Consider the following 15,796-nt stretch of genomic DNA (forward strand, 5'->3'; position numbering starts at 1 on the left):
CGAATTTTAGTATAAATTCGTGTATAGCGAGTAGGATGATTGCACTAACGTCACCATTTAACCATATAATAGCATATGCAATTAAATTAATAAATAACAAATTATGACTACTAAATTACGTCGCATTTTACATAGCGAGCTGAGATTGAAATGATCTATCTAGCTATTAATTAATCGTAGAAACCTAGATAAAAGTGCGAAACTCTTTAAGCGTGCACTATCTTGTACTACAAAATCCGACTGCATAAGCGAGTGTCCGAAATTATTCGGACATAATTCAGGTGAAGAACGAGGCGATGAACTCTGTCAAGAAACCACTGCTATTTTCGCTTATCTTCTGAGTAGAGGAGGCCGGTTCGGGGGAAAGTGGAGTAGAGGCTTTCACAATATTTGAATTGGCATTCTGGTCAACCACGTCAAGGGCTTGTGTTAGTAATACATCAGGTGGGACGCCCTCTTGACGTTTCCACTCGTTAGCATCGGTTACGTCCGCTACATAGTAAAGCTCCTGGTTGCCAGGATTCGATTTTCGCAACTCAGCATTGAGCACTGACAGAGGTAGGCCGTTGATAACTTTAACCCCAATATCATCAGAATCGTTAAAATATCGAATTAATTTGTTGTCGGAAAGGTTGATCTTACTATGATATGTCCCACTTGCCTCATTTGTCGGTTCGTCAGTTTTACCCTTGTTTTCTACCTGCAGTTCCATTTCAATTATATATTTAGGGATTCCAAAAATATGAGTTGGTGTCACATCGGGTTTTAGTTTGGTTTTCAAAATTTCAGACTCGATCAAACTTTCTGGTATTCCGTAGGAATTGGTAGGTTTAATATTTTGAGCTGTCCCAGTTTGTTCATTCAGCTTAGAGGAAGTTTTGGTGTTGGAAGTAACTTCATCTGGTCCGCTTATTGTCTTGAAAGACACCGAAGAGATTACAGGGTCATCAGCAAATAGCGAGGTCACAGATGGTTTCTCCAGATTTTTTCTCTCACCGCTCGTGACCGAAGAAAACTTCACAGGACCAACATCGCTCCCTTTATACGGTACGTAATTTGGTCTCACAAATGACGTGTGCGGAGGTAGTAGGCTTAAAACAGGCTTGCGTAGTTGTTCCAGTATGCTTGATATGCTCTGGGTATCTGGACCAGAAACCGTAAGTTCATCCGAAGTCACCGTAACTTGCATAGGGATAGGACTATCAGTTCTTTGCTCATTTGCTACACCGGATGGGGTACCCAATTGGCTCTGAATTGCGGTTACCAAATCTTGAAGGGTAGTGGTCAAATCTACATTTTCTGTGGTTGGTTTGGAGGGAATTCTACTTGGGGGGTCAGCCGAATTTGATATCGTACTAGTTGAGATCAGAGTTGTTACAGATTCGACAGATGGCGGTCTTATTTGCTCAGATTCTGACTTCAGCGGTACGTAAGATTGTGTGGTAATATCAGCCTCAGGGTTGTAGGGTGCGGCAGATATTTGAGCGGCAAACTTTGTGTAAAATTCTGAGCGGTTCGTGCTTCCAGTGGAAGCGTAGGGGCTTTCTGTAGAAGTGCCAGTTGTTGACTGGCTTTTAGTATGTAATTCAGATGTCGGTCTCCGTTGAACGATTTGCTCAGGGGCATTGGTCGGTTTACGGAAGATGGTAGTAGAAGTTTCAGGGATATTTTCTGTAACGATATGATAGATTTCATCGTTCGACAATGGTGTGGTGGTGATTAGATGAGTTAAAGAGGAGCCCTTGCCTTCCAAAAATTTTACGGGGACTTGAGTTTCTTCAAAAACTTGTTTTTCGAACAATGGCAAGGAAGAATACTCACTATGAAGATGTTCACTTATTACGAAGTACTCGTGCAATGGATAGTCCTGTTCTTCGTAGTAAAGGCCATCGACGAAAGTATCGGTAGAGGGTGTCATAACATCGATATACGGCAGAGGTTTTTTAGACAAAATTTCTTGCAAAGTTAGTTGTGGATGCAAAGTTTCGTAGTCAGCTGCGATGTAGTCAATTACAAAATCCCCATTATCGTTTGAAACTTCTTCCTGTACCAATATCGGTCCAGGTGTGGGTATAGAGAACCTCTTTGTGTCGAAGAACGAGGCGCTGGAGGATGTCGTTGAGCGTGTATATCGCCCGTTCGGTTTGGTCACTTCGCCGAAATGTAACTCCGTTTCATATGGTAAATTCTTTTCAGACTCAAACAAAGAATCAGTAGTCGCTGCAATAGCAGTTGGTCGATGAGAAAACTCGTCAAAACGAGTCTTTGGTGTAGAGCTTAAGAACTTTGTTTGCAGTATCCCTGATGATGGTACACTATTTTCTTTCGCTGGAGTTGTGATAGCGAGTTTTGTTCGTTTTATTTTTTGAGGATTGCTCTGGTAAGTAAGGCCTGTTTTTGTATATGATGATAAATCACCGAAAAATTCGGTTTGCGACGGTTGGGTCGTAGGTATGTGAACCTCGTCAAGAAACTTGACTTCCTTTGATTCTTGCAATTGTGATCTGCTATTGTACAGAAGATTTTGCAATTCTCTGAACACAAATTGTGTAACAGATTCATTTTTCTTTTCGGCATCTTGTTTCGAGGCGGTCCACCCTCCAGTAGACGGAGAAGAGACATTCGTCGCCTCGCTGCCGGTGTCAGGAGTCTGGGCATCACGTTTGGCACGATTTGACTTTACACGCGATAAGTAAGATGAACAGCTCTTTCCGTGCCGCTTTTCACACTCGAGCAAAATTTTATCAACTTCTCGTCTTGAATAATCAGGTTCCTGGTGTTCAAGCAGTTCTTTTTCCAATGCAAGTATTATCTCGACGTTTTTAGAAACTCCCAGAGTAGAGCGAGTTAGGTCAGCTGACACTACATCTCCTTTTCGCCTCAAATTATCCTCTAGATATTTACTGGGATGCAAATTACCCAAGTCGGTTTTAGTTAGCACGTCCTGGTCATGAATGTCCTGCTTCCTAGTTGCCAGAGCAATGTTGCTTGAGTCGTATTCTCCACCTGCATACAGAAGGAACACGTTAGCATCACTCGCAGCGACACTGTGGCAAGCCCCAATTTCATCTTAAACAAAGCCATTAATAGAGTTAATGTTACTTTATATTATTGAGCCCTACTCAGTCGTAAGAGTATCAAATGCCTGTCTTAGTCTTAGAACCTTGCAGCGGCTGCAGGGTGATCGCCATTGTCGGCGCCGCGACGCCCAGAAGCGCCAGCAGCCTAACCAGCAGCGACACGCTCCTCCGCGTCGGCAGCTCAGCGGACTTCATGGAACAAGCGAGAGGAATTCGTGTCTCGATCTGCCGGCAAGGAGATAATTTTTTTATTCGCGAATTAAGTTTGCTCTAGTTTAGTCCCAAATGAAAAGACTACTAAATTCGTATGAATGAATTAAGAAAATTACATACATGTCGCAGTTGCAGGCAACGTCCCAGAAACCTGGAAGAACACAGTTATTCACTTCTGAAACAAACGCATAAGAACAAGGCAATGGTTCCTATCATTGATTCTCAGTGAAAATCATAACATTTTTCCTGGAATAAATGTCCTCCAGACATTTGAACCTACATGATGACTTCGGGGAGATACATAATAATGTTAGGACAAGTGACCAAACTTGCATTGGCATGCTCAATTTACGCATACCAGCTTGAATGTTTTTGCTGCATAAGGGAAAGTTGTGGACTAACAGAACAAAAAACGAAGAGATGTCGCGTCTATCATTCTGCGTTGCGGACCAGGGTTGCCAGATGGCCTAAAAAACGGCCAAGTCCGCGAAACTAAAAAGGCCTATAAAGACCCTATAACTCAATATATACTAGTATACTACTAAGTATAGACTAGGATATACTAGGTTCCGGTGTAAAAATTCCATTTCTTTTTTTGCGGTTTTTAAAATTAAATTATAAAGTACCTATATAACAAATTTTAGCTGAAAACGTAATTTAAAAAAACTAAATCGCGGAATTTGTCCGAAAAAAAGACGTTCTGGCAACCCTGTTGCGGACACAGGAGAAGTTTAAGGGGAGCGTCTCGGTCAAAATCGAAAATTTTGACTTTTTCGGTTTTTATACTCATTTTAAAGCTTACTTTCTGCCGCATCTAACGGTACCAAAACCATCTCTGTACGTTGATTTATGCGTTCACGACAGATCGCGAAAGGGTTAGGGGTGGCGGAGTTCCTTAACTTTTACTATAGGCCTAAATTACCGGTAGCACACTTAAATAGCTAGTCTGAACACGCTGTGCTTCAGTTAGTCTTAGAATTCTGTTTTACATATGTGTACCAAATTTCAGATTGATCCCTCTGTAAATTACTGAGATAAATTTTTAGGGAGACGCTCCCCTTAATTAGGTTCAAAACTAAATTACTGATCACAGATTAGGGAAACAATCCTAAAAAATGTCTATTAATGTCATACCATATTTTGGTCACATATACGAGTTAGATCTTAACTGAGGTATGAAGTATCACTCATGGTCTACTTGGAAAAAGTTGCGGTGCAAACAAAACAACTGATAATTGATGCAAAGTTCCGACCAATTAAATTGTTTCATTATTGTAGTAAAAAAACTGTGCTTCATACAGTTAATTGAAATACAATTGACATTTAACATTTATCAAACAAGAAAACTCACGAAACCTCTTCAAGAATTTTGCAGGTACAAAATCCGAAAATCCATCATTCGCTTTCGTTCATACTTCCCTCGATGATCATAACAATTGGAATTGCATTTTACAATCATAACTCCCAGAGATAACGCGTACAACACAATAATGTATCGTGTCTTGCCATCACAGTCTTGATACCTCAAATGCTCGAAAAATCAAACAGTTTTTTCGGTCTAAATATTAACACACGTGATTACTCAGTTAGTAACATTTAACCCTCTATCGCCTGACATGAGTAACCGGAGTAATGTTGTCACACCAGCCTACCCAAAAAGGATACCGGTACGTTACTAGTGAGCGCAAAATACTTGCACTAATACGTAGTTGCCGCCACGTATGACAACTTTAAAATATTCTCTGTTGCGTACAAAAGTTCTCAGGTTGCTACACTCAATAGATTACGTATAATTCAAGTAGAAAGTTATGTTCCCGGAGAGTGACATCCGGCGGTGGAGGGTTAAATTTTGTTCCTGTGCTAAGCAAAGTTATGCCCACATATAACTTAAGGTGAGTTACTATTGATTTGAATGATAGACTAGCTCCCAACCTGCAGAAGCAAAAGTTTGAACGTACCCGGGGAAAAAGAAAAGAGAGTTAGGATCATAAAGCCTCAAATCTAACGAGAAAGTCCAAGACAAAAACAAGTTTATGCCTGCCGTCGAGCCTCGATCTCGTATGTCTGCGAATCTCTCGTAATACTGAGCCTCTCGTATATCTGCGAGCCTCTCGTATGTCTGCGAGCCTCTCGTATGTCTGCGAGCCTCTCGTATGTCTGCGAGCCTCTCGTATGTCTGCAAGCCTCTCGTATGTCAGCGAGCCTCTCGTACGTCAGCAGGCCTCTCGTATGTCAGCGAGCCTCTCGTACGTCAGCAGGCCTCTCGTACGTCAGCAAGCCTCTGGTGTCTACAAGCCTCTCGTATGTCTGCGAGCCTCTCGTATGTCTGCAAGCCTTTCGTATGTCTGCGAGCCTCTCGTATGTCTGCAAGCCTCTCGTATGTCTGCAAGCCTCTCGTATGTCTGCAAGCCTCTCGTATGTCTGCAAGCCTCTCGTATGTCTGCAAGCCTCTCGTATGTCTGTAAGCCTCTCGTATGTCTGTAAGCCTCTCGTATGTCTGTAAGCCTCTCGTATGTCTGTAAGCCTCTCGTATGTCTGTAAGCCTCTCGTATGTCAGCAAGCCTCTCGTTCGTCTGCAAGCCTCTCGTTTGTCTGCAAGCCTCTCGTATGTTTGCGAGCCTCTGGAATGTGTGCGAGCCTATGTACGAAATACGAATAGGTTACCATATCTTCTAGTATAGCCGTACAATGTTAGGGAAGATCGCAGAGCCGCGGGACACTCTCCCCGCTGCACCTTAACTGCAAAAAGTCAACGCGATGCCCGTCATTGAGACGTAAGAACACCAAGCCAAACTTTCCAAAAGTCTTAGATCATTGCATGGCAATTCGATTTGTCAGAGTTTTCTGCCTTAAAAATACTTGGGCTCAACAACCCTGCAGTATATGCACAAAAATATGCCAAATTATCAGTAAGCGAGTAACGAGTAAAACTTTCTTAAAAAACAATTGAAAAATTCTCATGAATGAATAAAACTTTCTTGCGTACATCAACCCCTGACACATGCAAAACTTTCTTGAGAACAAGTAAATTTTTCTAGCGCACAAGTGGAACTTTCTTACAAACAAGTGAAACTTTCTTGAGAACGAGTTAAATTTTTTTTTGAAAATGAGTAAAATTTTCTTGCCAAAAAGTACAACTTCAAATATCCCAGGGATTAAATTTTGGACCTTTCTTGTCAAATTAGAGACTTTTCATCCTGGTGAAACACTATATGCGGATGAAGCAAGTTTTTCTTTTGCTACTATTCTTTCTCGATGCTAGAGTACCTCAAACTCTTGAATTCATATAGAGGAACAAGAGATATTGTACTGTTCTATTCGTCACTGGAGAGCTTAAAAATTTCTTTCAACATCGTGCGTGCGAAATACCGTATCAAGAATACTTAACTTTTGCTGGGATTGGTTAGATAATCTAGCGATGCTCAATTACGCACGCCACCAACCGCTGCTGGTGACCTATGTTATTCCACTAAGTGATAAGTGAGCGAATAAATGAACTGAGAGACGCCGCGCTCCGAGCTTCATGAAGTTAATTTTTGTCCTGTATTTATCCAACTGAATATTAATAAATCTCATCAGTGGTCTAAAGAATTGCCCCAAACGTATTCTACGCAGGTGAAGAAATAGCTTCACATTGGAGAATGTCTTCCAAATTTATTCACTAATTAGAGAATTCTTCAAATTTATTCACTGCTTGCACAGAGAACGAGGCCTTTAAATGACCAGGCGGGCGGGGCCGGGAGTGGGACAAGACAAGAGCAGGGTTAGGTTAGGGTCGCAAATAGGAAGGGGTAAATGCAAGCGGGAATGAGGGAGATGTTTTTCTTTTAGGTTTTTGACATTCACATGGGAGCGTTTTAGCCTTTTCAGGATTGTAGTGAATACTGATTAATAGAATTTTTGTTAACTGCTGATTGTGATGTAATTCTTTACTTTTTTGACGCTAATACATGAGCTTTTATGCAGCTTGAGTGACCGATATGAAGGTCTTGACAAGTTGACCGGAGGTCAAGACCTTCATTTCAAGTTTAGAAAATGAGAGTGTTGAAGAGAAGTAACTTCACACTAAACTTAGACAGTGGAGGTAATACTAGAAAGCTTCTTACCTTTTCACCGAAAGTAGCGGATCCAGTTATTAGAGAGAAATAAATTTATTCTCCAATTAGTGAATTATAGTCAACAATTTTTTAAAAGGAAAATTTTTCTTAGATTTTCACGGCTATTACGAAAACGTAAATGGCAAAATGCCTCGAGATTTTTTTATATGGCAGAGACAGGCTTCGAGGTCGACTTTGCTACAGCAGTCACAGTTTGAGCGCACTGCTGACTATTCAACCACTCAATATTGTTGCGCGTGGCACACTGGTCAAACCGCATTACCGCACCGCTACACAACCAGTCGGAAAACCGGGCCTGTACAAGAGAGCAACAAATGAATTTCTCGGCAGCCTGGCATAAACGCAACTTATTAGGATTCGATATTATGTATCAATTACGGCTAACTTGGTTAAGCAAGTGTTTCGGGGACCTGTGAGTGAGGTCATTGCGTTCCTAAATCCACCTACAATCGAGCCGAACAATAGTAAATGCCATTTCCCGCTTTCTAACTACGAAGGCGTTCTGATGATTTTCCCACTGCAAGCACTGGTAAAGGTATTCGTCTGTCAGCTGAGGTGTGTGCCGAACCTTGAAGAATTGGGTAATAATTTATTTCTAACTACTTGTTCCTTAGCTCATTTATTCCAAATAATAATATAAGACCTTGAATAGACTTATTCATTTGCTCTCTCAGTGCCTTTTATATTGATTTCACCGAATCGACACTTCAGCGAACTCCCCTGCGAACCCGCCAGCGAACTCGAATGCAAAACCTAACTTCATTTTAAACTCAAACACTCATAAATCCGTCAATAATGAACGGATTTTATTCAAATTTGAAATATGAGTAGATAATATCAGTAATTTGTGGACGGAATTTTTTCAGATTTTTACATCAATAACTTTTTTATTAATACGGAGAACATAACTTCATTTTCAACTCAAACACCCATAAATCCGTCAATAATGAACGAATTTTATTCAAATTTGAAATATAAGTAGATAATATCAGTAATTTGTGGAAGGAATTTTTTCAGATTTTTACATCAATAACTTTTTTATTAATACGGAAAACCTAACTTCATTTTCAACTCAAACACCCATAAATCCGTCAATAATGAACGGATTTTATTCAAATTTGAAATATAAGTAGATAATATCAGTAATTTGTGGACGGAATTTTTTCAAATTTTACATTAATTACTTTTTTATTAATACGGAAAACCTAACTTCACGTTCACCTCGCAGGTTAGGTCCTAGTCAGGTCAAGTTTCAGTATTTTGTAGCATTAGAAAAAGTTATTGATGTAAAAATCTGAAAAAATTCCTTCCACAAATTACTGATATTATCTACTTATATTTCAAATTGGAATAAAATCCGTCCATTATTGACGGATTTATGGGTGTTTGAGTTGAAAATGAAGTTAGGTTTTCCGTATTAACAAAAACGTTATTAATGTGAAAATCTGAAAAAATTCCGTCCACAAATTACTGATATTATCTACTTATATTTCAAATTTGAATAAAATCCGTTCATTATTGACGGATTTATGGGTGTTTGAGTTGAAAATGAAGTTAGGTTTTGCATTCGGGTTCGCAGGCCAGTTCGCACGCGAGTTCGCTGAAGTGTCGGATCTGTAACCCGCGTACCGGCAAGTTTGCATGTGAAAATCGCGTATTATATTGTTGTCTTCAACTAGTTGAATCTATAACGAAGATTCTTTACAAATATCAAATTAAATTCCTGGCTAGTGTCCTTATAAATGAGAGAATGCCAACCCGGCACACGATTTCAGTCAAAGGACCGCATTAATGAATTTTAAACATTCGGCATACCATATACAATTTCGACAATACATAGTTGACATAATTTCACTGAAATCTACAAATTTCAGTGAATAAAACTTAGCAACTCATTCACAAAAATTGATAGCTTGATCTTGGCAGCCAATTCGGTCTGAGGAAAGAACCTCGTACTTCTAGTGTCTATCCCAGTGGTTCCCGAATTTTTTCAGCCTGGCTCCCCAGTGAATCTCTGGCGCCTCTTTTGGCTCCCCAGTGAATTCATCCTCCCCCCCCCCCTCCGGACAGACACATAAAAACAAACGCCTCTTTCTTGATATGTAATACCGTATGCTGCAATTTTAAAAGAGAAAGGTTAAACACAAATGTGTATTTCACAAAAAGAGCCCCATTTAGTAAACTAATATATTTTTTACAGTTTTAACAGTTTCAGCACTAGAAATTCAAGACGGCTCGGACAAATTTACGGCCGGACTCGCCATTCGCCATCTCCAAATCCGGCCAATCTCCAATTGGATTCAGTGACCAAGGAATATCTCCCGAACTAATGAACGCAGCTTGATAAAACTTGGAACACGTATTCATTAGGACCTAACGGTGATGTTTAGCTCGTGAAAAATTTCTCAAATTTCACCTTCATTCGGGAGTTAATTAAGTATGGCGCTACGGGCCGAAATTCACAGTGATCAAAGAATTTCTTTCAAACCACTGAACAGATTCGAACGAAATTTTGAATATAAATTCCAACTACCAAACGATGATTTTTAGCTCGTGAAAATTTATTCGATTGGTGTGATGTTCTACACGTCTTGTGTACAAATCGTCATACAAACGTACGAACTTCTGACTTCGACTTCGCTGACTGCCGCCCCCCAACTGCCCCTTTCTTATCTACTGCCCCTTCCACATCTACTAGTATATCCCAGATGATGGGCCAGATCTTTCCACTGCCCACAGGGTGGCGATATCGCCTACTTTGGTAACCACTGGTCTATCCAATTCACACGTTTAGGCCCGAAACTCGACAATGCTGCCTACTGGATACTCGTTAGTTACTGGCCGGAAGGTTTCAAATACTTTCCTCTCAATTAGGCTACTTTCTATGCACAGCTACACTGAAAATCCAAGCAAAAAAGTTCCTTTTCCATAATCGAAATGAACACTTATGAAGATGTTGACGCAATAGCAAGACCAATATAATAAATTGATTACTTACACAATTGGAAGACGTTAGCAGTACGAGTAGAGGCGATTTTTCACAGTGCAGAAGCTGACTCGTTTCGTTCAGATTATGATGACTGCATTCTGCAGTGACTTCACCGTATTTGACCGTAAAAATCACGTCATGTAAGTGAGGTCGCCCTGGTATCAAAGCAAGATTGTGGAAGATAGAACCCATTACAATGGCGAAGTGTGGCTCCACGTGTGTGGTGGAACAAATATGCCCTGACCATGGCCTCTGACGTTGATAGTTATTTACACAGGATAGGATCATCGATCTCCTTAAAGGTTGGAAAATTCGATTGGGTGAGTACGTGGAACGCCTTGGAAATATACTGGAATCATTGGTATAAGTGCTTAGTGTCTTATTAAGTCTTCCAAATTCCATCCAATTCGTGCCACTTTTCTTCTATTTACAGTCGAGTAATTTAATGATGTTTACTTTCCGACTTTCGAGGAAGTAAGATTGTCAACCATGGAGTCGACTCCCACCGCACAGTATACACTCGCACAGAACTTCGAAGACGTCTAAATTGTTAAGAACGGGTCCCTGAATAAGATTGTCTTGCACGACATTTATTAAATTAATTTTAAGGCTTTGTGCGTGTAGAATAGAATCCAGTCAATCCACCAGCGGATTCTGAGTTCTGACATGCTCTAAGCCTCCTAGGCAATATACAAATTACAGGTTTAATCGCGTTAGTCCGCCACCCACAACTGAAATCATGAAATGGCATATCGTCGTCGAACTGGGGAGCGCAGCCGTGCACCAATAAGCCCTGAATCGAACGCCTTGTATCTCTCCGGACCTACACCAATCAGCCGTGCACCACTCGGCTTTGTCCTCTTCCGGCCTTGACCACCACCAGCCGTGCACCACCAGGCCGCGGATCGAATATGACTTCCAGGCATCGTTAAATTACGTAATTTTGCGTTCACCGCATCTGCGGTTAGGTTTCAGATAGCATAGTTCTGTTCCAAAATTTACATCCAGGGCAGTGGTGGTCTTCGGCAGGTGACCCGTCAAACTGGAATCACGGATCCACCACTCCGAATTTCGTTCATAATCACAACAAAGATAAAAAAGAATTCTAGAAGCGATTCCACAATGAATTAGGGCAATTTAAATTTTTCCCGAAATATTTTTACTCAACTTGTACTATATAATAAATGAATCAAATGACATTTTTTTTAAATTTCGTCTTCAACCAAATTATCTCTTTTATAGAAATTAGAATACGAAGTTTGAACATTGACCTAATATATTGAAGAAATTATGCCTGTAAATAAAATCATCAATCATACTACCGCATTCCGACGGTCGCTGCAATGCACTTAGCTATGATACGGAAACCGCTAACGGAAGACCTCTTTTCAAAAGATCAGAAATGCAACTGTCAATAGTGCATTAATACTCGAATTAGGTTTCTGTTATTAATCAAGGTCAAAAGGTACTCAATGGTTTGAACGAATAAGTTTATTGGAAAATTAAGCGCTTCTTTCTTAACAGGACATAACTTCTAAACGACAAAATGGATGTCTGAAGACCAAGAAATAGATTTAACATAATATTGGCAACTTTAATCCTCTCGAGAAGGTTACTGAAGGTCGTAGAAGTTGATTAAGTTGCTGACGGCCACCGGTGGAAAGTCTTCTCACAGTTGCAAACTTGGTGGAAAAATGCCAAAAGAGAATGTACCGTCAGGACTACGCGGAAAGCATAAGCAACGGTCACGCAGATGGTAGTTAATTGAGCGAGTCCTGGAATTTTTACGCCATATGGGATTCATTTTAACAATATCACTCACTGGGAAACTTCAAAAGAACAATTAGATGTAAAATATTCTATTAAATTCCAGAATAAATGAATTTGCCGCAGAGATGATAAATTCAGCGTCCGCGCTAAAGCAACAGCAAATAGAAGCACGCTGTCTATCACTATTGATATAAGATTTAAACAGCCTTCTATATGTTCATCACATTATCCATCATTCAGTACACTAATATTGCAAAGGGTCCTACTGAAGAATACTCGGTAGTTCACTAGTTAGCATGCAGCTTCTGAGAATAGAAGTAAATCGACACTGACATGAATAAAACGAATCTACGCAATACTGATATAGATACTTTATTGTTTATCAACGAGAGAGCAATACAGGTAGTAAAGTTCTTAATGTGCTTCTGCATTCACACCTTTATTTAATTTAAATTAATTAATAAGTTTACTCTCTAATGCATCACAATTCCCATTCCTAACGGCTATTTCGCAGATATTTAATTTATTACGATGCTCGTACACCAAACAACAGCGTGGTTATTCACCAAATGTTTTTCTAGAACATTTAACAACGGACTTACACATGAAGGATGAATAGGAATCCTCTTAAAATCTAGAGATCCTTTTCCACTAGACATCTAGAGATCTTTTTCTACTAAGTTACTTTGCATCAGAGTAACCTTGGCATATATAGACGTACTTGATCCGACGCTCGAGCGCCGGCCTCAAGAATCAAGGAATGACGAGGAACTTAGATGCGACGGCTAGTCGGCCGTTGATTATAAAACAATCATATCTTTCTCTTAAAACATAACACTCTTTGGTTTCAAACATGAATTTTCTGCAGTACTAAAATATATTTTAATTATAACTAAGGATCAAAGAAGACTTCATTAGGAAGAGAGAAATTCGAGGATGTAACAAGCACCGCGGCTTAAGATAACGCTGAAAGTGATTGGCGTTACAGAGAAGTTTACTGGATTCTTAAGAGCGTCACAAGTAATGCAAAATGTTTCAAAAGCTAAATGAGAATATTTTGTCTACTAATATCGGTGTTGAATCAGCTATGATAAAACGACTCAAAGGAAACTAGAATGTCAATAAAGTCATCTCCGATTGGGATATACGTCGCTATTACATCAAGATAGCACAGTTACTGAGGGGTTTAAAGATATAAAGATCAAATCTCTAGGCTCTTTTCTAGGCACAGGAAGTCTATGTGCCTTGATCCAGACAAATTTGATAGAGATCAGCGTCGCTGTCGCGATCCTCGCTCTTCATGGAGGCACAGTCATCGTCAGCGATGGAGAACGAGCAATTGTTTTTGAGAACGGAAGACGGCCCGCTGCCTCCCTCCAAATGTGGGGAGGTGTTGGGGACAACACTTGTGGATGAGAAAGAATAAGTTGCTGACGACGACGAAGGTGCTTGTTCTGAGGAATATTTAGCATCTACAGGAGTGGGAAACCCTTCTCGAGGCCCCACGAAAGACGAAGAGGGAAAGGTCGGCCAAGAACGGTAGTAAAAACTTATTGGCGTATGGAGCATCTCGGTAATTTGCGGTAGATCGACGACAGTGTTACTGTTGACGATGCCGTGACGAATCAGGAAGTCGAGGAGCACGGGAGCTGAGGTGAGCTTGAAATTAGGGCTCAGCAAATACGGCATTATGTCCTGCAAATACACCAGCAAAATCAAGTTATAATTTACAAGAATTTACAGTATTGATGATTGAAAATACACACGAGGTACAAAAGCTGCCCATATAATATTACGCGTATATATCTACAGCTAATACACGTGGAGCATAAGAGTACTACGAATTTCACCAGCATTCAATCATTAATAAGCTTCTCTACATGAGGAGTGACTGCAACACAACCAATATTAAACGAGTTGATCGATGGATAATTTCACACCTCGGTGGTGATAAGAGCGAAGCCCTGAACTTCTCCATCGTTGATACTGGGCTTGAAGTCGGCGGGCAGCTCGAGATCGAAAACGTACTCTGTGTTGGCGTGGATACCTCGGTCAGACTCCGTCAAGAACCTGCCGCATTTACAATACTTATTACTTTACATCGTCGTTTGTCAGCAAGGGGAATGACAACGTAGAATAACGAACCCTTATTCGCATCAGATTCATTTGCACGAACAAATAAATAAGCACTGATTCTATAGCTTGCATTCTAGGGAGCCGTCACGCGGTCTACGTACAATTCGTACCCTGAGGTAATCTCATTGATCCCTGTTATGTATTCGTCTCGATCTTACTTGATAATTTAGTGCAGATTTAAAAGAATTTTATAATATATTCGTGGAACTACTTCAAGATGGGCACCGACTTCAGGTCATTATCAATCAAGTAGGTGGGCATCAATGCTAGCAAACCCTGACGACCAAGCGTGTGATAATATTTCGTTTATAAACGCGATTGTGGGGCCCACAAAGTTAAGAGTCTAAATAACATGTCACTGTGCCACAAAAAATATACACATATGTTTAAAGGTGGAGTTGTGATAATGTTTTGTTTATAAACGCGATCATGAAACTCACGAGACGGAGCCTGCCGACTTGGCGCGCTCGATCAAATGGGCGGGGATGGAGGCCTCTTCCTCAGCCTCTTTGAATAGCACCTGCAATAAATGCGGCATTAATCTGGCACGTCTTATCGTAAATGTGGCACGTCTTATCATCAATCTGGCACGTCTTATCATCAATCTGGCACGTCTTATCGTAAATGTGACACGTCTCATCATAAATGTGGCACGTCTATCATAAATGTGGCACGTCTTATCGTAAATGTGGCCCGTCTAAGTGCAAACGTAGCGTGCCGTGGCGTAAAGTGGTGCGCGGTGACGTTAAAAGTGGCGCATTTTCGGCGCAATTGCGTTGGTATTTTGTACCATCACGCACTGAGTCTTGGGGGGATTGAATTTATGCCTTGGGCTCACAGAAATTAAGTGAAATAGTATCAATCTATGCACAGTTCTTGTCGCCGGCCATCATGTTGACCATCATGACAAGGTACATGATTTAGTCCTAACGTACCTGAGTGGCGGTCAGCGAGTCGCTCATGCCGCCGGCCACCATGTTGTCCATCATGCCGGGGTACGTAGGCTTGTTGTCTGCACGCTTCTGGAGCCACACCCCCGCCACGTCACCGGCAGCGTTGCGCACGAACCCCGTGAGGTGCACGCCGAACGCACGGATGCCCAGCAGCGCTGTAAGTACCCTTAGTGAGAGGAGCATTTAGGGCAGCAAGTACTAACAGTTGGGGTAGCAAGTACCAACAGTTGGAGCAGCAAGGACCAACAGTTGGGCAGCAAGTAAAAAACAGTCGGGGCAGCAAGTACAACAGTCGGGGCAGCAAGTACAAACAGTTGGGGCAGCAAGTACCAACAATTGGGGCAGCAGGCACCAACAGTTGGGGCAGCAAGTACCAACATTTGAGGCAGCAAGTACCAACAGTTGAGGCAGCAAGTACCAACAGTTAGGGCAGCAAGTACCAACAGTTGGAGCAGCAAGTACCAACAGTTGGGGCAGCAAGTACCAACAGTTGGGGCAGCAAGTACCAACAGTTGGGGCAGCAAGTACCAACAGTTG

General features: G+C 41.1%; 2 protein-coding genes across 2 annotated transcripts in view; both read right to left on the minus strand.

Moving 5' to 3' along the window:
- Positions 1-50: 50 nt before the first annotated feature.
- On the minus strand, positions 51-7,644 carry LOC108678865. The gene is made up of 3 exons (XM_018167360.2): positions 7,400-7,644; positions 3,164-3,305; positions 51-3,006 (listed from the first exon to the last, which is right to left on the minus strand). Exons 2-3 carry the CDS (start codon positions 3,273-3,275, stop codon positions 278-280), a joined length of 2,841 nt encoding a protein of 946 aa, XP_018022849.1. The 5' UTR covers positions 3,276-3,305; positions 7,400-7,644; the 3' UTR covers positions 51-277.
- Positions 7,645-11,875: 4,231 nt separating this feature from the next.
- Positions 11,876-15,796, minus strand: part of LOC108678864 (nudix hydrolase 20, chloroplastic) — a gene marked incomplete in the record, with an annotated part of 8,182 nt that continues 4,261 nt past the window's right edge. The window contains 4 exon segments of the mRNA XM_018167359.2: positions 11,876-13,865; positions 14,111-14,240; positions 14,747-14,826; positions 15,242-15,414. Of these exon segments, the coding sequence (XP_018022848.1) occupies positions 13,407-13,865; positions 14,111-14,240; positions 14,747-14,826; positions 15,242-15,414 (842 nt within the window).

Source organism: Hyalella azteca, unplaced genomic scaffold (genome assembly GCF_000764305.2).
Source record: "Hyalella azteca isolate HAZT.00-mixed unplaced genomic scaffold, Hazt_2.0.2 contig6695, whole genome shotgun sequence".
NCBI lineage: Eukaryota > Metazoa > Arthropoda > Malacostraca > Amphipoda > Hyalellidae > Hyalella > Hyalella azteca.